At 37.4% G+C, this 23,246-nt stretch overlaps 1 protein-coding gene across 1 annotated transcript; it reads right to left on the reverse strand.

Moving 5' to 3' along the window:
• Positions 1–169: 169 nt before the first annotated feature.
• LOC114252946 (uncharacterized) lies at positions 170–22,299 on the reverse strand. Its single transcript, XM_028187638.2, has 12 exons — positions 22,217–22,299; positions 19,788–19,869; positions 19,115–19,196; positions 15,484–15,691; positions 14,338–14,467; positions 12,472–12,628; positions 9,980–10,094; positions 9,294–9,384; positions 6,464–6,504; positions 5,447–5,558; positions 1,287–2,267; positions 170–621 (listed from the first exon to the last, which is right to left on the reverse strand). The coding sequence occupies exons 1-12, from the start codon at positions 22,258–22,260 to the stop codon at positions 514–516; spliced, it is 2,151 nt and encodes a 716-aa protein (XP_028043439.2). The 5' UTR covers positions 22,261–22,299; the 3' UTR covers positions 170–513.
• Positions 22,300–23,246: the final 947 nt, after the last annotated feature.

A 23,246-nucleotide genomic window follows, 5' to 3' on the forward strand; every position in this document is an offset into this window, starting at 1 on the left:
TGCGCACGACAAAACAAGACATATAGTGCTGAATTTGTATAACAATGTTCCTTACAATTATGACAAAACAACACAATAACAAAAACAAATCTAACGAATAATGTAAGGAAAAAAAAATAAATTCACAATATAATAAACACTGTAATATGTTTTATCGAATCTGCTCAGTTGTGAAAACATACTTGGAATCTGCGTAATTACTGGTGGTAGGACCTCATGTGAGACCGCACGGATAGGTACCACCACCCCGCCTATTTCTGCCGTGAAGCAGTAATGTGTTTCGGCTTGAAGGGTGGGGCACCCGTTGTAACTATAGTGAGACATTAGAACTTATATCTCAAGGTGGTTGGCGCATTTGCGTTGTAAATGTCTATGGGCTCCAGTAACCACTTAACGCCAGAAGGACTGTGAGCTCGTCCACATATCTAAGCAATAAATAAAAAACGGCCTATAAAAGTCTACTTAAATAAAACACTCGTTTATTTTGACAGGAATTAATTCAAGATTTTCATCTCAGTAGTGAAGGTATCTTGCTCCGTCGTGCATGTAGAACGGATTGATTTGGCTTTTAGATCGACTCCCCCTCGACAGATCCTCGGTCGGTCGCAGCGACAGCTTGCCCTGAAAGTTATTTGCGGGAGCATTATCATAACGAGACTGCCGGGTCTTAAAGAGTATGGGTTTTGTGAATTCAAAACGATAGACTAAACGACTGGCTTTGTAGAACATGTGATTTACATTTCGAAGTCGTCGTGGCCTAAAGGATAAGACATCTGGTGCATTCGTATCTAGCGATGCATGGTAACGGAACAACATCGTGTAAGAAAAATCAAACCCGCAAAAATTATAATTTGATAAACAATGATAATTAGGTACTTAACACCAAGTATAAAATTTTTAGTTACATTTAAGTAACGTGCCAGCGATGAGGTAGAAAGGCGGGTACCCTAATGTTCGTAAACAAAGTATTTAGTATAAGTTATAAAAATTAATTGTATTAACTGGAAACTTGAAGACGGTGAAATATATTTAGCGAAACAGAATTTGCACAATCTAACGAGGCTCCTAACTTCTGAAAAAAAAAACAAGACAAAGACATCGCCGTCGTTGGCAACAAATATAGATCGCATGATGTTTAAATATTTATCCTAGTCTTAGTATCATTAACCAGGGAGAAAGACCCCGCAGTATCCTGCAAACAAAACAACCCGCGCTGATTCTTAAGGCGGGTACGGATTATTTGAATAAGCGGTTTAAAGTCAACTCATAAAGTCCATAATATTTACCTCATTTCTATGTTTATAGCTTTTAGTTTCACGTAATTTCTTCTCCATTTTCTCTAATTTCTCTTGATAAAACCTTCTCCTGTCCACGCTTAATGGATCGTTATAACGACCGTCTTCTAATCTTTTAACTTTTCTTTCACTCATCGCATTTGTAAATCTCAAATTATCTTTTCTGTAAATGCTCTTATCTTCGTGGTTTCTCAAGGTGTGTCTCGGTGTAAGAGCGCTGGCTTTGTGCTTGGCATAAAAAAAATCATAATAATCATCCTTTGTAGTAAAATCGTTGATATTTTCTCTGTGATAACTAGCAAATGAACTTTGTTTCCTTGGATTTAATTTTCGATCATAGTCATGTTGGTTGTCTTTGACATCAATTTTAGAAACTCCGTAATCTTGTTTATGTCTGTATTCCAGTTCTGCAGGAGAACCCTTTCCGTCCACTTCAACATCAATCTTTTGGTTGAAATCGTAATCAGTTACATCTTTACGTTGTACAACATTAGTAACATCTTTACCAACAACAGTGCCGTATATTTTTCTTATTTTGGCATCGAATAACTCTTTTTCCTTTCCATCTAGTTCTATATTCCTCACCGCTCTTTCCAAATTATCTAGCATCACCATCAGCTTGTTGTCTGAATCTTCAGTAATTGTTTTTGGACTTTTATTACCTTGTAAGCTATCAGTATCGGGACCGAAATGTTTATTGTAATCCATAATTCTTTCTTCGACTGATTTTAAAACGGCTTCTGTAGGCTCTTTATGGTTTACATCATTCTGATCAACAATGTTTTTGTGTTTATTTTCTGTAGTGCCGTAATAGGAACGATGTTTGTCGCTTATGTAGCTTTTAACGAGCTTTTGTGCTCGTGTGAAATCTTTACGAGGTATGACGTCCGTTATTTTAGACTTGGCTTGAGTCATCTTATTTTTTATCGTTGGTAGTTGAAACTTGGCTTGTTTAGCGAATATGCTTTGCTTCTGTAAAAATAAGAGAAGGTGATACAGCCCCAATGACACAAGAGTATTATTCTAATACGAACGGGTATTGTTAATTTGTCAGCTGTTACTGTAAGCCTCATTAATAATCCGTTGATACCATTCGAACAACAATAGAATCGATTTGAGATTTATGTGAACAAGATGTCGTCGGAAAGCTGTGGTTATAAGATATCTATAGCTAAAAACTGTGAACCTGAATCTACAAACTCACTTTTTTTTAATATTCTTGTGACTGTCTTGGGATAATTGATAAGTCAATTTGCGCTTAAGTTTTGGACAAAATACTAGAAATGTTATATATAAACTTGACGGGTATTTAAAGCATATTTTTCATTTCATACTCTTATCACATCAATTGATGTGATTGGCTAACTACGTCGGTGTATTGATTTTGTTATTAGTTCATTATTAAATTTAAGAGCGAATTTTAATACTATAGTTGACGTGCTAGTTGTACTCATCGTAAACCCAGTCTCGTATCAATAAAGCTTTCGCAATAAGCTCACGTTTACAAATTTGAATCTTGAACTTAATTAATACTAGAGTTAATAAATGTTAGTGTTTAATTCTACAATCGGCTGTGACTGCTTGATAAATATTTTAGTATCAAAATGCCATCGAACCACCTCAATACGCTCCATCAGATCCAATAACTCTTGCATTAGATACCTTCAGCTCTAATACTAGGGTCAGGCTTAGGGATCTCGGTAACCGTACTCGTCGAACTCGGCAAAGAGTTCGACGTGCAACCAAACCCATGCGTCAGCCTGCTGAGTTTCTCGCCGGATCTTCTCAGCGGGTCAGAAGCAGCTACTCTTTAATTGTTAGATCTTCTTCGGAGGCACTCGGGCAGTTATTAGTAAATCCCATCCCTCCTGGCTGAGCCTTGCTCGCCCACCAGTCCTGGTGAAACTGGAAAGGCCTCTGGGCCTCCAGTAATACATGAATCATAAAAAAAACCTCATTGCGTTTCAATTTAAAATCTATTCAGCAAGAGCACAATGGTGATTGAGAGAAAATATGAGGTCACGTTGAGAATGTTGAATCGCCTACTAATGAATAAGGGTGGCTCGTGAGGGGAATCTATTACATGTGCCAAAGGGAGAGATTATCGGGCTTCGACATAAAGATTCTTAGAAGAATAATTATGTTTTAATGGAGAGGTTTCCTGCCTTTTACAGCCCGAAACTGAATTCATGTGAATATTGTTTAACACAATTCTGCATTTGAGTGTTCTATAAGCACAACGCGGTTGAAATATCAAGCAAATTTGAGAGGATTCCGGGTAATTATGCTTGGTGATTCCTTGGCCAGTCCCTTTTCAAAACCAGGTTAATAGCTCTACCCCAAGCTCTTATTGTCGCTACCAAAAATTAAAAGTGGAAAAGTTTTTTTTTTAACGTTGGAAACATTTCCGCTTTGAACGTAATGCCTATTTACAGCACTTTTGCTAGCTTGGAAAACTCCGACCTTTTAATTCATTATGGACACGATTAAAAATCTAATTTTGTTTATTTCCTCGTGTACATAGCTCAAAGTTAATTAGAAGTTCCACCATCTCTACGATTAGATGAAACTATACAATATACTGTAGTTTTCTGTAAATTTAGTCGTCGTCGTGGCCTAAAGGAAGTCGTCGTGGCCTAAAGGATAAGACGTCCGGTGCATTCGTGTTGAGCGACGCACCGGTGTTCGAATCCCGCAGGCGGGTACCAATTTCCCTAATGAAATACGTACTTAACAAATGTTCACGATTGACTTCCACGGTGAAGGAATAACATCGTGCAATAAAAATCAAACCCACAAAATTATAATTTGCGTAATTACTGGTGGTAGGACCTCTTGTGAGTCCGCACGGGTAGGTACTACCACCTCGCCTATTTCCGCCGTGAAGCAGTAGTGCGTTTCGGTTTGAAGGGTGGGCCAGCCGTTGTAGCTATACTGAGACCTTAGAACTTATATCTCAAGGTGTGTGGCGCATTTATGTTGTGGATGTGTAACACCAGGTGGGCTGTGAGCTCATCCACACATCTAAGCAAAAAATAAATAAATAACAGATTGCTTATTTTAAATCCCGACTGAAATCTTAAGTTTTAAATCTCGTGCCCAGCCTCGTATTCAAGTTTATTAGTGTCCTTATGAATATGTTGCTCATTTCCAAAATATGTCTTGGGCTTTTTTTTTTTATTTTTTTTTTATTGGCGCACATGACAAATTACAATCATTACAGTACATATTAGCTAAATCGTACAAGTAGTACCTAGATCTAACCTGGATTGCAATTTAAATAGTATGTGCACTCAGCAAAACCATATTGATGTGCATAGCTTTGGCTATTGAAAACACAATTGAGATTACAAATATTGATAACTAGCCATTATTAAATAGGATATCCTTCACACAGTTGACAAATCCCCTGAGTCTAGGTTCAAAGATATCAAGGTTACCGTGACATTTAGCCAAATCATTTTACTGACCTACCACTTGAATATCTTAATTTTAATAAGTATCTTAATAGGTAGGGAGAAAAAACCTAGTATCGATGATTACGACACTGCCTGTTTCATTCTAGCTATGACAGTTTTGAATTACAAACTAACAGCTCAAAAATATAAAAGTTTAATTAGAACTACTTTTAAGGCTTAAAAACCCCTTTTTTTATACAAATACCTTACAGTTTACGTGGTCGCGGATGACTAAGGCATTATTCGTTGACACTCGAGTACTGTGCTAACTGAATTAACAGTTAAAGATATTGAACAGTAAAAGTAGACAGCGGTAGACAGCGGTAGGCAGCGACTTGGCTCTGTCCCTTGAATTGCTGAAGTCCATAGGCGACGGTAACCACTCATCTGCCTTTTTTTTATTGCTTAGATGGGTGGACGAGCTCACAGCCCACCTGGTGTTAAGTGGTTACTGGAGCCCATAGACATCTACAACGCGCGCCACCCACCTTGAGATATAAGTTCTAAGGTCTAAGTATAGTTACAACGGCTGCCCCACCCTTCAAACCGAAACGCATTACTGCTTCACCACAGAAATAGGCAGGGTACCTACCCGTACTCACAAGAGGTCCTACCACCAGTAATAAAACATTTTTTTATTTATTAAATCTACGAATTGCCGGAGAAACTACTATTGAACTGTTAATGACTCACCCTTTTGTGGGTCAAAGCAACGCCTTTTTTAAACTGGCCCTTTGTGATGCTTTTTGGATTGAAGTACCGATTTTTAACAACGGGCTTTCTGATTGGCTTACGTTGGAGTGAGCTGAAATCATAAGGTATATTTAAAATGACGCCTCAGTTTATCACAGCTTGTATGTGTGCGTGTGGCCACTGCAGAATTGCAAGGAAACTCAAAGCTGTGTCAACATTGGGATATAAATCAATGACAATATACTATATGGTGATTTTTATTTACTTGATGCGTAGCACAAAGCTGGTTATATTTTCAATCCAACCGCTGTTTCTTTCTAAGCATGAAAATTGCACACCTCAAATATTTTTATTTATTGAATTTGGAAACGAACACTCCAATGCAGTCACACAGTATATTGAAGGTAGGCAAGCAAAAACAGAATAAGCATTAACATCACATGACACACCAAAAAAATTGTGATCAAAATAACTGAAATTGATGACTTAAAAATTACAAAAAAGTTAATATGATAAAACAATACTACTACTGCAAATCATCGCTAAATCGCTTTACAAAAAAATACAGTGCAGTACAAAATTAGTGCAATTTATCGGGATTTATATTTATTGATGTATTATCTATTATTGACTCTTCCTGCACTGTTCCTTCTTCATTTTTACGAACTATTTTAATTTAAAGCCCTGCTCATATTATTACTATCGACATGAGGTCTAACTTATATCGGACTTTTTGATAGTAGCTACAGCGTACGATCTTAGGCCAGACCATGTGGTTGCTTACAAAGCGTCGTAACACTGGAAGCTTTAATTATCTCTTCGAAGCAAAATAAGCTTCACTGATCCCTTTCCTGTAATATCTGCAACTAGAGACCCCAATAAAAACAATCGAAAACTTTCTTTAGTATTACTTCACTGACCCCTTTCCTGTAATATCTGTAACTAGAGACCCAGAACAAAAAACGAAAATTGCCTTCAACATTAAAAGGTTTGGTTTAAACTTTTGAAACAATTTACCTTTTCAATTTTGTTCTATGCAGATGTCTCTCTCGGTTATTCTGAAAATGAAAGCCCCTGAACTTTTGTTTCTCTACTTTTAATTTACTTCTATTGTAATTCAGTCTCAAAGCTCACGTAAAAAGGTTGTAACGATTTTACATTCGAGTCAATGGACAAATTAGGTACATTTTTATTAAGCAACTAGCTGACCCGGCAGACTTCGTAGTGCCTCAAACGATAAATAAAAGACACATCAAGGGAACACATCAAAGGAAAAACAAAATTGTTTGTTTTTATATAATTCCGAGTTTTTTTATATTTTCTCACCTTTTAAACCTTCCCTGGACTTCCACGAATAATTCAAGACCAAAATTAGCCAAATCGGTCCAGCCGTTCTCGAGTTTTAGCGAGACTAACGAACAGCAATTCATTTTTATAAAGGGGTATATAGAGATAAATTAAGTAATTAAAGCAATAAAGTTATTGGAAGTCCATTTATATCAAATTTTAAATGGCACCGTCCACATTGAGATCTTAACCAAACGTTTTGTAGATATGATTATAACTAGTCAGGTCATAAGTATTGTCACACAGTAAAAACTTTTCTTTTAGAATGCTGGCCACAAAAAAGTTTATTGAATTCGAATTTCGAACTGTTCATGAAAATAAAAATGTATACTTTTAGAATTTTACTCATTTTTACAATATGGAGTGGACGCTTAAAGAAGACCGTGTTGCAGTTATTGCGTTGCATCGTTGCGGTTACGCGCCAATTCAAATTTTTAACATACTGAAAATTTTGAATATAACCAAAAGATTCGTTTATCGTACCATCAAACGATACAATGAAGACTCTAGTGTAGATGACAGGTCAAGAAGTGGTCGCCCTCGGTCTGTTAGGACTCCAGCAGTGATAAAAGCTGTGAAGGCGCGAATTCAAAGAAATCCCAAACGTTAGCAGAAACTGTTGGCCCTTCAGATGGGGTTAAGCAGAACCACGGTGAAAAGGGTGTTAAATGAAGACTTAGGGCTTCGGGCATATCGAAGAAAAACAGGACATCGTTTGAATGCTCGTCTAATGGACCTGAGACTGAAGAGATGCCGCGCTTTGTTGAAGCGGTACGCGGGAAAAAAATATCGGGAAATTCTTTTTTCGGATGAAAAAATGTTTACCGTAGAAAAGAGCTACAACAAACAAAATGATAAGGTGTATGCACACAGTAGTGAAGAAGCGAGCAACCGTATTCCGCGTGTCCAACGAGGTCATTTTCCATCCTCGCTCATGGTATGGTTGGGAGTTTCTTATTGTGGCTTAACAGAGGTACATTTTTGTGAGAAAGGTGTAAAAACGAATGCAGTTGTGTATCAAAATACAGTCCTAACGAACCTTGGAACCTGTTTCTCATACCATGTTCAATAACAGGCACTGGGTATTCCAACAAGATTCGGCGCCAGCTCATAGAGCGAAGAGCACACAAGACTGGCTGGCGGCGCGTGAAATCGACTTCATCCGGCACGAAGACTGGCCCTCCTCCAGTCCAGATTTGAATCCGTTAGATTACAAGATATGGCAACACTTGGAGGAAAAGGCGTGCTCAAAGCCTCATCCCAATTTGGAGTCACTCAAGACATCCTTGATTAAGGCAGCCGCCGATATTGACATGGACCTCGTTCGTGCTGCGATAGATGACTGGCCGCGCAGATTGAAGGCCTGTATTCAAAATCACGGAGGTCATTTTGAATAAACTTTAGTGTCATAAGAATCTATGTTTTGTTAAGTTCATTTTGGTATATGAATGGTTACATAATGAATAAACTTGTTTCAATTATTTTACATTAAACATGTGACAGAATTTATGACCTGACTAGGTACACTTGGACGTAAATAGACAGTCGGTTGAAATTGAAATAACCCTTCGTTATATCATTATCATCATCAATTTGAAGTCTTATTGAAATTGTAGTCTATAGCCTTGTGCAATAAATAAATGAAATAAAAATTTGTAATCAACAGCTACGATTGATAGAGCGATGAGGATACCCCATTTTGATGTGGCCAATGGTATAACGTAAATGCTGTCATCGTCTTGAGACAAGTCTCTGCTAGTCTTAACCAACCGTCGTACTTTTTTCCCCTACCACTGCTTTTTTTTTTATTGCTTAGATGGGTGGACGAGCTCACAGGCCACCTGGTGTTAAGTGGTTACTGGAGCCCATAGACATCCACAACGTAAATGCGCCACCCACCTTGAGATATAAGGTTCTAAGGTCTCAAGTAAGTTACAACGGCTGCCCCACCCTTCAAACCGAAACGCATTATTGCTTCACGGCAGAAATAGGCAGGGTGGTGGTACTCACCCGCGCGGACTCACAAGAGGTACTACCATCAGGCTTGATGGCCTTGAGAGGCTATTTCAGCGTTGCCCTAGCGTGTAGGTGAGCTTTAGGGGCTCGAACCGGGAGTGTTGCTAACACTGGCCCTAGCAAGAGCAATGCTTCGCAGAATCTACCACTGGATCGGAAACGCGACCTACTGAGAAGATCCGGCGAGAAACTCAGTGGGCTGTGTCTATGGGTTAATTTACTCTCCGAGCCTTTCGTCGCAGGCGACGGGTTCGACGAGGGCGTGATCGGTGCTTGAGATACCTAAAATTACCGTTAATGGATCGAGAGGATCCGTAATGACGTGTTCCGGACCACGGAATAGATAAATAAGGTTACCTTATTTATACCTTATTTATATATTTGGTGTTCCGGATGACCTTGACTGTTTACCATTCGGTTCACAGGTAGATCTATCTAAGTGAGCTTACAAAACACTCTAACGCCAGTATTTCAAAAAGCTTACCAAATTAATCAAAGACTCCTCTGTGTTCTGTAAGCTGTTGAATAACTCAACTGAATCTCTTTGCCTTAAAGTGATATTGTTTGCAACTACCCTGCAAGAAATTAAATACAGAAACATAGTGTGTATTTTATTTTAGAGAGAGAGAGAGAGAGAGATATATATCTCTCTCTCTCTTTCTTTAGTATGCTTTATTTTACACAAAATAAATAAAAATACAAAACATTAAATACAAAAAAGTACACTGGGCGGTTTTATAGTTAATAGCGATCTCTTCCAGACAACTATCAGGTGGACAAGAATTACTTCAGGAATCAAATTACACGCAGTGTACCTATCAATTGAAAGATATAAATATATACACTAACACATATAAACATATATACACATATATATTTATAAATATGAACAATGTGATAATAATTATTTATTTTATATACACAGACCAATGCCAATTGTACAGCCAAAGTAAATAACTATGTGGGTCATCTGAAAAGTTATCCTTACATTTGAACACTGATTATTTTTAATGTCATATTAATTGAAAATTTATTTGTATTTGTATTATGGGGTAAATAAATGTAAATAATTATATATATATATTATAGTAGGAAAATTGAGTAAGTAAATAAATAATGATAATAATAAATATTATGATAATATCAAGAACAATGTTATAGCTAAAGTACCTTTGCGTGAATAGCTTTTCGGGGGGCGCATCTTCAATGCTGAATATCGGCAGTAGCACGACTGTTGGTTCACAGTTCGAATCAGGGTCGGCACACGTGCGTATAGTTTCTTTATCTGCAAGTCAATATTGAGTTCTCGTTCATTAAATCTGCTTTCAGACTACGCTATACTATAGTGCCATATAGTATAGCAGCCTATATTGAAGTCGTCGTGGCCTAAAGGATAAGACGTCCGATGCATTCGTATCTAGCGATGCCCGGTGTTCGAATCCTGCAGGCGGGTACCAATTTTTCTAATGAAATACGTACTTAACAAATGTTCACGATTGACTTCCACGGTGAAGGAATAACATCATGTAATAAAAATCAAACCTGCAGAATTATAATTTGCGTAATTACTAGTGGTAGGACCTCGCGTGAGTCCACACCGGTAGGTACCACCACCCTGCCTATTTCTGCCGTGAAGAATTAATGCGTTTCGGTTTGAAGGGCGGGGCAGCCGTTGTAACTATACTGAGACCTTAGAACTTATATCTCAAGGTGGGTGGCGCATTTACGTTGTAGATGTGTATGGGCTCCAGTAACCACTTAACACCAGGTGGGCTGTGAGAGCGTCCACCCATCCAAGCAATAAAAAAAAAAATTGTGTTAAAGAAATCTTCAATTAATTATATAGTTGTTACTTAGATTTTATTTTGAATTCATAAACATGGCTATTGAAGAAATGTACTATTTAAGTAATTCGACAATATCAATAAAAGCCACACTCATCAATATTGTGCTTAAATTCACAAGGCGATATGCGACATTTAATTTGTAACAGCAATGTGGTTGGTAGCCTGAAATATTTAGTGTAGGCGAAACCGCAAGCAAACCACGTTAATTCCCGGAGATTACACACACTAATTCCTTCGACGTGCTTCTATTATTGAAGCCTTCGATATTAGTAAAAACTACAAATTCTACTATTAAGAGATTCATCGGAGAATAGGCAGCAGGATTATTTGCGTATTGTCGATTGGCATTTACTGTTATTAAGGAATGTTGTAAGACCACATGAGTAGATACAACTAGCCATGTCTATTGCATATCGACTTGAAGGGTTTATTAAATGATATATAGTAATATTGGGATTTCGATCTAATGTTTCAAAGTCAGTGGTGGGGTCCACGTTATGGTACCTATAGTCTCCGGTAACAACTTTATCAGTTCTGAGAACTCGAGTAACCTTTCAGATTTATCTTCCGTGTCAATATGAGAGCTACTGAGATATAGACAGAAATAACTAACTTAATAATAAATAAATAACTTTTATTGACTTAAATGCTAAGCAATTATGCATTATTGTTCTCAGATCCGATCCGATCTTTTTTTGTTTATTGCCCTTGTAGGCAGACGATTATACGGCCCATCTGATAGTCAGTGGTCACGGTCGCCCATGGACGTCAGCAATGCCAGGGGCAGAGCCAAGCCGCTCTCTACCAAAATCTAAATGAAATTTCGGTTTTTAGTTTCGAGTTTGACAAGAGTATCCACTTGCATTAGCTGTTTTACGGAAGTTAGACTAATTTTAGCCAAAAAATAGGTACTACAAAAAATAAGCATGTCCGTTATCACATCGAATATCGGGTTTTGAGAATACGTTCCTGCAGTACGTCCACTAAACAATCCATTTACTGCGGTCTCGCCGCCGTAATACCCGAGATAAAGTTAATAGTCGACACGCACATATTATATTTATCTTGTATCCGCATGTGAGGATTTTGGGACACTGTCTGGACCTGTACTATGGCACTATATACTACATTAATGTCCTTAATCAAGTCGTCGATTTCAGACAAGTAACATTTCTTCGTTTTGTTTGTACAATGAATGCACAGGTTCGACATGCCGTTGACATCCTCAAATAAATTACTAGTAAGATTTTAAAAGCGCAAAACTCTTTTCGAAAAAATTTATACTTTATCAGCTTTTTTAAATAGCATTTTACGTTTCTATTTCGTTGGGGACTTGATTTAGATCAAATACTAATATTGGTATGACATACATTTACATATTCAGGTGGTGGGGCGTCTTATAGGCCCGTATGGGTAGGTATCACCACCCTGCCTATTTCTGCCGGAAAACAGTAATGCGTTTCGGTTTGATGGGTAGGCTAGCCGTTGTAATGTAGAACTGAGACTTAAAACTCATGTTTCAAGGTCGGTGGCGGTATCTACCTCGATGACATCTCTGGGCTCCGATAGCCCCTAACGGCCAAGTGGGCTACGAAATCATCCGCGCATTTCAGTAAAAAAAAAACAAACTAACAACATTATCATTATCCTGCCCTTCTCGCAGTCACCTGGGGTCTGCGCAACATGTTTCCATACTCCTCTATCATATACCATTTTTTCGCTCACTCCCCTCTTACACATATCGTCTTTCACGCCTTTTCTTCTTTCATCTTTCATAAGCTAATAGCAACTTAGTAAAATATTCGCTTTCCCTACCTTTCTCAGAAAGGTTGCAAAGACAGTCGTCATCTTCAATGCTGCCATCAGGGCAACCGCAGGCGCCATTGTAAGCAGGATTCTCTGGTGGAGTGGTGTTGTAAACCGGTAGCCCCTTGCGTGGTTTCGCCGAATAATTGCAGATTATTTCTACTGACTGCAAAAAACTACTTTTTACTACCCTACGCTGGTAGGAGCCTAAAGCCATTTAATGTCCTTAAAGTTAATCACAAAGCTATAGGTCACATTATCGGTGATCAAAAAGTGATGGTAGCAAAAGCAAGCTTGTTCGGTTTACTATGCCGGTTTTTATGGATTTAGTGGATTTTTTTTATTGGATGGGTGGACGAGCTCACACCCCACCTGTGTGTTTACTGGAGCCCATAGACATCTACGACGTAAATACGCCACCCACCTTGAGATATAAGTTCTAGGGTCTCAGTATAGTTACGACTGCTGCCCCACCCTTCAAAGCGAAACACATTACTTCTTCACGGCAGAAATAGGCAGGGTGGTGGTACCTACCCGTGCAGACTCACAAGAGGTCCTACCACCACAATTAAATCCAGAATCCATTGACATCAACAACTTGAAGGTGCCACCCACCTTGAGACCTGAGTTTTAAGTATCAGCTGCACAACGGCTGTCTCACCCTTCAAGCCGGAACCCATTACTGCTTTACGGCCGAAATAGGAAAGGTGGTAGGCAGAGCACTAACCGTGCGGGCTCAAAAGATGTTCTACCACCATTAGAAACCCTCCGAACCTAATACAATTTGATATCCATACTGTGTGGCGTGACGACATTCAATTTGACATAAAAATTGGATTTTTAATTTGAATTATTCCTCAAATTATAATTTCAGAAAAATTTGACACCGGTTCTTGAATGTCTTATCATTTAGCTTTCAATGCTAATACAGCCACTTTCGTGATAAGCTTTTTCTTCACGTGGCATCTTCCAACGATTCGGCATTCATTAATGTAACCTGGGTCTAAGACTCTCTTTGTTACTGCCAAAGGATGTACCGATAATACTTAACAAATTTATAGAGGCATTTCTGAAGAAACATCGTTTCAAATTATGACAACAATCTTTGCGTTTGTTTGTTTATTTTCGATTATCTAGACCAGTGATTCTCAACCACTGTTCCGCGGCACTTTTGTGTGCCGCCAAATTTTGCGAATATAATAATGTTAATATTATTAAATTATATAATTTTAAAAGAAAAATATTTTAAACATGAATATCTATATATTAATACGTGAAGCAGAAACTTTGTTTCCCTTTTTACGAAAATTGCGCGGACGCAGGAGTATGAAATTTTCCACACTTACAGAGAATACAGAGAAGAAGTGCACAATGCTAATATTTTTTTAAAATAATGCATAAAAGATACATTAAATCAATAAAGAAAACATTACACACACTACATACCATGTATTTGACGCACACACGCATGCATACTATTTATTGTCAAACTTTTGTTCTTAACGTCTGTTGTCAAATTGAGATTAAATATTTTTTATAGTGTAGTCTTGGCGAAATTTGTGATTATAGAAGTATAAAATACAATCATAATAGTGTACAAACTTACAATCCCAATTAGTTATAGTCGAATTTCGACTACTGCTGGACCTCTAGTATATTTAAATCCACAAAAAAAAGTTTATAGTATATTTTAGTTTATTTCGTATATTAAAATTTTTTGATAAACTATTTATGCAGTGTGTTGTAGTAAGTAAATAATTTTTATCTTTTTTTTTTGTGTGCCGCCAAATTTTGAAATCGTTAAATATGTGCCGCAACAAAAAAAGGTTGAGAATCACTGATCTAGACAATAAAACAGTTCGAGTGTAAACTTACATTATAAATAAGATTCGGATTTGAGTCGTAATGTGCGTATTCTGTGTAAGCTGAGACGCCACAGCCCATGTGAGTAGCTGGACCTTGGATCATCTCCATATATAATCTTCCACCTTGATCTTTTGGGTGCCTGAAATGTTCTGATTACAAAGATTTGACGCAACAATCAGAGTTCGCTGTGTGTCTGATCTTACTTTTTGTTATCGACATGATATCGTGAACACTGTCATCATCATTAGAGATGAGGTCATAGTGGTTCAAAAGAGGATCGTACCATACCGTAGCGATAGAGGAAATAAGGAAGATCCAATGTGCACATAAATAGCCTTGGTAAATTGGTAAAGAACGGCCCTATTTAGGATACTATTGTAAGTGGTAAGTGAGTCTTATTAATAAGCGACATTGACATATTGGACGAGGTAACAAAAATAACCCTAGTTACATATCACTTCACTATTCGGGCGTCCTTGGGGTGAGCTGCTCTGTCTGGTTGTGTTGACCGCGGTAACCTACTTACCTCACTCAGATTATGACCTCGGGGAGGTTCGGACGCTTGGGCGAAGAGTGAAGGGGAGTTGTTTAGGGAGTGGGGTCCTAAAATCATCCTTGAACCCGCGGTTCGCAGTCGCGGACCAGTTCCACGTACTCACGCGAGCCCCAGGCGCGGGGACCTCGTAGGAGATTCGGCCATCATCCCGAATAAATCAATAAATAAATATAAATATATATATAGTATACTCGTATATTATAGTATCTGGATAAAGTATTTAGTATCAAACTCTTATGTAGTAAAGATTCGTAATAGCTGGTGGAAGGAGATATTGTGAGCCAACACGGGCTCCAACACTCAGCCTTTTTTGGTCAAGTGGCAGTTATAGATTCGCTTTTGGCTTGCGATCTTAAGACTTTAATCGTGAGATGACATTCCCGTTGTTAAATCAATGGGATTAGATAACATCTTGACTATTTCTGCCGGGTAGCATTCAGGCGTTCCGATTTGAAGAGTGGGGCAGCTGTGATGCAATATTATTGAAACTTAGCCTTATTCACGTTATGGTAACTTTAAGCTCCAGTGTACCACAGCAGATAGCCCGGAGCTCGTATTGTGTAAGCAATAGAAATTATAATACGTCAATCAAAGCTCACTTTGTCCAATCGGGATAAGAGAGGATCATGTCGGCGGTGACCGAGCTCTTCTGGTTGTACCATGATTTGAGGACTTTGATGGCGGCGTACAGCAATTTATCTGGATTCAAGTCCGGCGTTTTGAAGAGTTCCTGTTTGTTGATCAAGTACCAGTCTGGAAACGAGAAACGCACCAGGCCTGCTGTTTGGCCGGGGTCCGGAAATCTTTCTAGGGCCAAAAAATAATATCCATATTTCAAATGATCAGGTAAATATAGTGTGGGTTATAAATACGTGGCTTAATAGGTAAGCAAACTGGCCTTTATATGGCTGGGCATATATACTCTTTTGTTATTGTGTAAGGTCTGTGGCCAAATTGAGAATAGATCAATATTGTTTGTCTTTAATATTATCTGTGATTATAAAATAATAAATAAATAAATAATAAATATTTACTAACAATCACGCCACGTTAACTGGTCCCGTGATAAGTTCGTAAAGAACTTGTGTTACAGGTACCAGATAACGGATATAAATGTAAGATTTTTATTATACACATACATTTATTTAATATACATCCATAACCCTGGAAAAGACATTTATATTTATCATACAAATATCTTCCCATGGCGGAATTCGAACCCGCGACCCCCTTGTGTAGTCACCATGTCACTTACCACTACACCAGACGGCCGTAATATTATTATAGTGTAGGTTATAAATACGTGGCCTAATAGCTAAAGAAACTGGCCTTTATATGGCTGGCCATATATACTCTTTTGTTTATTGTCAAACTTTTGTTATTGTGTGAGGTCTGTGGCCAAATTGAGAATAGATCAATATTGTTTGTCTTTAATATTATCTGTGATTATAAAATAATAAATAAATAAATAATAAATATTTACTAACAATCACGCCACGTTAACTGGTCCCGTGGTAAGTTCGTAAAGAACTTGTGTTACAGGTTCCAGATAACGGAAATAAATGTAAGATTTTTATTATACACATACACATATTTAATATACATCCATAACCCTGGAAAAGACATTTATATTTATCATACAAATAACTTCCCTTGGCGGGATTCGAACCCGCGACCCCCTTGTGTAGTGACCATGTCACTTACCACTACACCAGACGGCCGTAATATAGTGTAGGTTATAAATACGTGGCCTAATAGGTAAAGAAACTGGCCTTTATATGGCTGGCCCTTCGATCATCAGTTTCTATTGTTGATCGAAGGGCTGGCCATATATACTCTTTTGTTTATTGTCAAACTTTTGTTATTGTGAAAGGTCTGTGGCCAAATTGAGAATAGATCAATATTGTTTGTCTTTAATATTATCTGTGATTATAAAATAATAAATAAATAAATAATAAATATTTACTAACAATCACGCCACGTTAACTGGTCCCGTGCTAAGTTCGTAAAGAACTTGTGTTACAGGTTCCAGATAACGGAAATAAATGTAAGATTTTTATTATACACATACACATATTTAATATACATCCATAACCCTGGAAAATACATTTATATTTATCATACAAATAACTTCCCTTGGCGGGATTCGAACCCGCGACTCCCTTGTGTAGTGACCATGTCACTTACCACTACACCAGACGGCCGTAAAAAAGTAAAGTCTTTGACAATAGAACCATAATAATGTTCAAACTTATAATATAAATTAATAGCTATGATCGAATTTCGACCGCTGGGCGACCACTACTATATATTAAGTCGCGAGTTCGCGTTGTTGTGCAACAATGTAGAACACGAATATGGAGCTTTCATAAGCTTCACTTGCAGCGCTTTTAAATCGTGTTTATTCAATGCAATAAAACGTTTCGATAATACGCGGGGCATTATGTAAATCGTACACTCGGCAATACTGGTAATCACAACAAATAAAATGCAAATTGCGTTGTCCAGGCACTGATTTAGAAAAAAAATTAAGGGTGGGTAGATATGGATTCTCTTTAAAATTTAACTAAAGTTTTCACTTTTGTTCCGCTAATTAGAATTAAAAAAAAAATGATTTTATTGTAAAAAAGCGTGGGGTGCTTTTCAGGATATTATTAAATTAACCCTTCTACTCATATCTGTTCATAAAATATTTATAACTACTGATACCATGCACACCACGCTTTTTTTTTACAATAAAATCATTTTTTCTTACACTATTTTTAATTCAAATTTATTAAAATTTATTTTCTATCTTTTAGTTGGATTTTCTATAAAAACGTATTTTGTTAGTTTTTTTAAACTATTTATTTATTTTTCATTATTTAGTTGAATGTCAATTTTTTCATTTTTTTTTTTAATATTGAATTGTCATCGGTTCTATAAAAGTATACCAAATTTCGAGTTAATCCGACGTTTTGAAGGGAGTCAAAATCATGTTCAAAGATTCCGTTACAAACATACATACGTTTGAAGCCAATAAAAGCGTATTAATATCCTGATAAACGTCATTAAGCTTCTAAATACGGCTTAAATTGCAAAACTCAAAGTTTTACAATTAGGTTGTTGCTGAAATCCAAGGTACCTATCGTAAAATAGGTACCGCACATAAATGCTTAGTAGCAGAAACAGGTAAAGCTGTGGAGAGTACCCGTGGGGGATTCCAGTACCACCACCGCTTACCACAAGAAAGTGCTCATAGTGGTGCAAGATCGCAGTACGCGGTTTAAGACTTAGAAAGCGCCGCGCCAATTCTCCGGAGAATCGTTTGGTCGCTTTTACGGCGTTCACAGCAAGAGGTGGGGAAGTGCTCTTCTAAGCTGAAACTACGTATCGAACTGGTTGCTCAATACATAATAGGGTTTTGTGCAGGAAGTACATCCTTCCATTTCTACCTTAAAGCAATTGTAAGTTCCGATTTGGTGAGTAAAGAATTAGTTATTCTACGGTAGGCAGCGACTTGCCTTTATCTCTGGCAATGCTGACTTCCATGGGCAGTGGTATCCTATCACCATCAGGTGGGCCGTATGGTCGTCTGCCTACAAGGACAATTAAAAAAACCAACCTCATATTTTAACGCGGGCGTAACAGACTTTTCGATCGCATTAAGCGCCATAAGTGCCAAAAATAATGATTGGGATAAACAATAAATACTAAATGCGTCCCTGTCTAGAGTTTATTTAGACGAATGGCCCCCCAGCAGTAACTGAAATGAATTCACGAGCTATTGTCGCGGGAAGTGAGCTAACAATATAAATCTCGGATTTATCCGGGATCAAGATAATGACAGTCGTTCAGTAATTATTTTTTATTACCGCCATGTAATGGTTTTCGTCGGCGGAGTTTTTACTTTTAAAAAGTATTTTTTTTTAAATTTATACCTCGCATTTGCATATTATGATCATTTACAATCGCATTACTGGATACGAGAATATTATTCTTAAAGCTATGAAGAATCATCTGTGTGCTTAGTGCGAGCTTTTTAACGTTCTCGATAGCGTAAAAGTTAACTCAAATTTGTGTGAATTTGGAACGTTTGCCAACGTTTGCCGCTAGGGGCGCTGTTCCAACTGCAAACTAATTTGAGCTAACTTTTACGCTATCGAAAACGTTAAAAAAACACTCGCTCTAAGCACACTGCATACTATAATAATATGACCTGTAGCTTCAACGATAAAATCTGCTACTTACTTGTGGCTCTGCATAGATCGTGTCTTAAAACACATTGATTTGCTAATACTTGTGCGAATGTTGCTAGCTCACTGTCCCAGCTCTGAAACATTGAAAAACTGTAACATTTATATGAACACGTAACACCGAAAACTATTAACTAGTTATAATTGTATACCTTGTAGTTATAATTGTAGTTATATATTATAGTTATGTAGTATTGTATTGTATTGTAGTTATAATATTAAGTAGTTTTGTGTATGTTGTGTAATTACTGGTGGTAGGATCTCTTGTGAGTCCGCACGCGTAGGTACCACCACGCTGCCTATTTCCGCCGTAAAGCAGTAATGCGTTTCGGTTTGAAGGGTGGGGCAGTCGTTGTAACTATACTGAGATAATAGAACTTATATCTCAAGCTAGGTGGTGCATTTACGTTGTAGATATCTATGAGCTCCAGTAGCCACTTAAAGCAAGGTGGGCTGTGAGCTCGTCCAATCATCTAAGCAATAAAAAAAATGGCAGTTTAGATGGGCTTCTAAAACTACTGATCTCCATAAGCAATCTTGACTATTTGCCGAGCTGTTTGCTCAATATTCGTGACGCGTCATCGTTTCAAAGCAAGTAAGTCGTCACTTCTGTCCGTAAAATCACCATTGAATACATTTTGATACATTTAAAAGTCTTTAGCACGTACCAAACGAAAGACGCCGTATCCTCGAGGCAAGTACTGATGTCCTTTGCCGTGTTCTTTGCCGCTGGCGATTTTGCTCCGTACGCTATTACAAAACATTACTTTGATCATATCTCTGTGAATTTATTCTAACTAGTGGTCCCGCAGTAGTCGAAATTCGCCTATAATTAATTGCAATTATAAGTTTGAACATTATTAAGATTCTATTGTCAAAGACTAATACTTCTATAATCACAGATTTTGCCAAGACTGCAGCATAGACAAACAATATATTATTAAAGACAAACAATATTAACCTATTCTCAATTTCAGCACAGACTGAGCAATAACAAAAGTTTGACAATAAACATAGAGTATATTTATGTGTGTGTGTCAAATACATGGTAGTGTGTATAATGTTTTTTTCATTAATTTAATGTAATATTAATGCATAATATTAAATAATATTAAATTAGCATTCTGCACTCCTTCTCTATATTCTCTATAAATGTGGGAAATTTCATACTCCTCCGTCCGCGCAATTTTCGTAAAAAGGGGTACAAAGTTTTTGCTTCAAGTCTTAATATATAGATGAAGTTATAACAATGTGCTTCTGACCTACTTTCTGGTCACGTGAAATGTTACAGGATTATCGCTTTAAACATTAGGATTGATGAATTGATTTTGACTGTTTATATATTTCACTACGTCGGGGAATCATAGCAGAGAAATGTTTCTATAAACTTCCAATTGAGAACGCGCACCATAATGACTACTTTACATTTGTGCCACCAGTGATGCCAACTCCGCGGTTTTCCCCCCAAATTTAGGGGAAAAAAAATGTATACAGGGATTTTTTAGGGAGTGAAATTTTTTGGGGATATTTTTAGGGATAAAATTTTATTTGTATTTTTTTTAAATTTTCTACGTACATCAACAAAAATAACAATTTCATAATGTGATGAAATTAAAGAAAAATACTTAAAAATACTAAATAAAGCGGGAAAGTTTTTAAACAGTTGGCGACACTGTGTACCACTGTAATTGTGATGCAATTGTGGTGATTGTCTGTCAAATACGCTATTTATTCTGTGCTCTTAACAGTGTTCTGTTGTATGCTAGTAGTGGTAGGACCTCTTGTGAGTCCGCGCGGTTAGGTACCACTACCCTGCCTATTTCTGCTGCGAACCAGTAATACGTTTCGGTTTGAAGGGTAAGGCAGCCGTTGTAACTATACTTGAGACCTTAGAACTTATATCTCAAGGTGGGTGGCGCATTTACGTCGTAGATATCTATGGGCTTCACTAACCACTTCACTCAAGGTGGGCTGTGAGCTCGTCCACCCATCAAAGCAATAAAAAAAGATAAGTTTATAGCCTATCTGCTTACATTTTGTAAACGAGTGCCTAGCTACTGGTTATCAGAGTCTATAATGAACTCGACGAGAGTGACGGCTCCAATATTAAGACATGATCAAAATCACATTCGACAATGCATTTCCAGAGAACTTTTCTACCACGTACCATACGGCTTTGGAATGAGCTCCCCTCCACGGTGTTTCTCGAGCGCTATGACATGTCCTTCTTCAAACGAGGCTTGCGGAGAGTACTTAATGGCAGGCAGCGGTTTGGCTCTGCCCCTTGGATTAATGACGTCCATGAGCGACGATAACCACTTACCATCAGGTGGGGCGTATACTCGTCTGCCTACAAAGACCTAAAAAAAACATTTTTTAAAGGCTGTTCCTCCCTTCAAAGTTGAAAGCTTGATTGCTGGTGGTGTAAGTTGGATAGGAACGTGGTACTGGATTACATTTGGTATCCTGGGTGCGATTGCGATTGTATCATAGATGAGAGGGAACCAAACTATAAAGTTTCTCATGTCGTTTGTGTTCAAAGAAAACAACTCTTTGCTAATATTTCAAACTTTTCCTTCTAATTCGAAGAAGTGAATATTTGGCTAATAATTTAAATTTCTAATAATTCAAAAAGTTGAACATTTTTCGAATAAATCAAAGAGGTGAACATTTATCTCTTCTTTTTCTCCACCTTATCCCACTAGGTGGGGTCGGCACAGCTAATTTTTCTCTTCCATTCTCTTCTATCAGCCGTCATTTCAACACTCACTTCTCTTTCTCTCATATCGTCATTCACACACGCCATCCATGTCTTCTTCGGTCGACCTCTTCCCCCTCTACCTTGCACTACCATTTCCACACATCTCCTAGTCACATGCATCTCCTTTCTACACATCACATGTCCATACCACGCTAAGCGTCCGCTTTTTAATTTGTTGATTACCGGGGCTACTTTCACACTTCCTCTGATATACTCATTCTGGTGAACATTTATCTAATAGTTCGAAGAGGTAAGCATTTTTGTGATAGTTCAGAGAAGTAAGCATTTTTTTAATTGGCTCTAATTAATATGAATTTTAATTATTGAAAAACTTACGCATTGGACACGTCCAGTAATTTCTTGGCAACTTCAGCTGTCATGCTAATGTTCCGAGGGTTACTGCAGCGCGGACTGTATACTTGATTCTGAAATGGAAATAATAAATAATAGTTTAAAAAAAACTAACAAAATACGCTTTCATAGAAAATCCAATTAAAGAATAGAAAATAAATTTTAATAAATTTGAATTATTATAGAAATAGTGTATATACAATATTTATATAATAAATAAAATATTAAATTAAATATAGCATAAGATATTTATAGCTACTTATACCATGCACCCCACGCTTTTTTACAATAAAATCGTTTTTTTCTTACACTATTTTTAATTATTCAAATTTATTAAAATTGATTTTCTATTTTTTAATTGAATTTCAATTTTTTCAATTTTTTTATTTTATTTATTTTTTAATTATTGAATTGTCATCGATCCTTAATAAGTATACCAAATTTCCAGTTAATCCGACGTTTTGAAGGGGGTCAAAATCGTGTTCAAAGATTCCGTTACATACTAACATACATACGTCTAAAGCTAATAAAAGCGTATTAAAAAAGATTAAACAAACTCACTTTGTTATAGTACATGCACATGACGTGAGCTCCTTCGGGACAGTGCTGCATTTTCGGGCAAAAATCTCGAACGTAAACAGCATCGTGACTGAATTTATCTATCACTAGTGAACTCGTAGTTGCTTGTACTAATATATTTGTCAGCAGCTGGAAAACCATAAATAAATATAAATAAAAACTAGAAACAAATAACGCACGGCCATCTAGCTCCAATATCCCTGTGTTTTGTTCTCCTACCTATGCTGATAGCCTTGAGAGGCTATATCAGCTTCTCCTTGACGTGTAGGTGAGCTCACGGGGCTCAAACCGGGTGTGTCACTAACACTGGCCCTAGCAAGAGCAGTGCTTTGCAGAATCTATCACTGGATCGGAAACGCGACCCACTGAGAAGATCCAGCGAGAAATTCAGTGGGCATCCCTGTGTTAGAGACTGATAAACATACAGTACCAGGCG

Source organism: Bombyx mandarina, chromosome 26 (assembly GCF_030267445.1).
Source record: "Bombyx mandarina strain Sakado chromosome 26, ASM3026744v2".
NCBI lineage: Eukaryota > Metazoa > Arthropoda > Insecta > Lepidoptera > Bombycidae > Bombyx > Bombyx mandarina.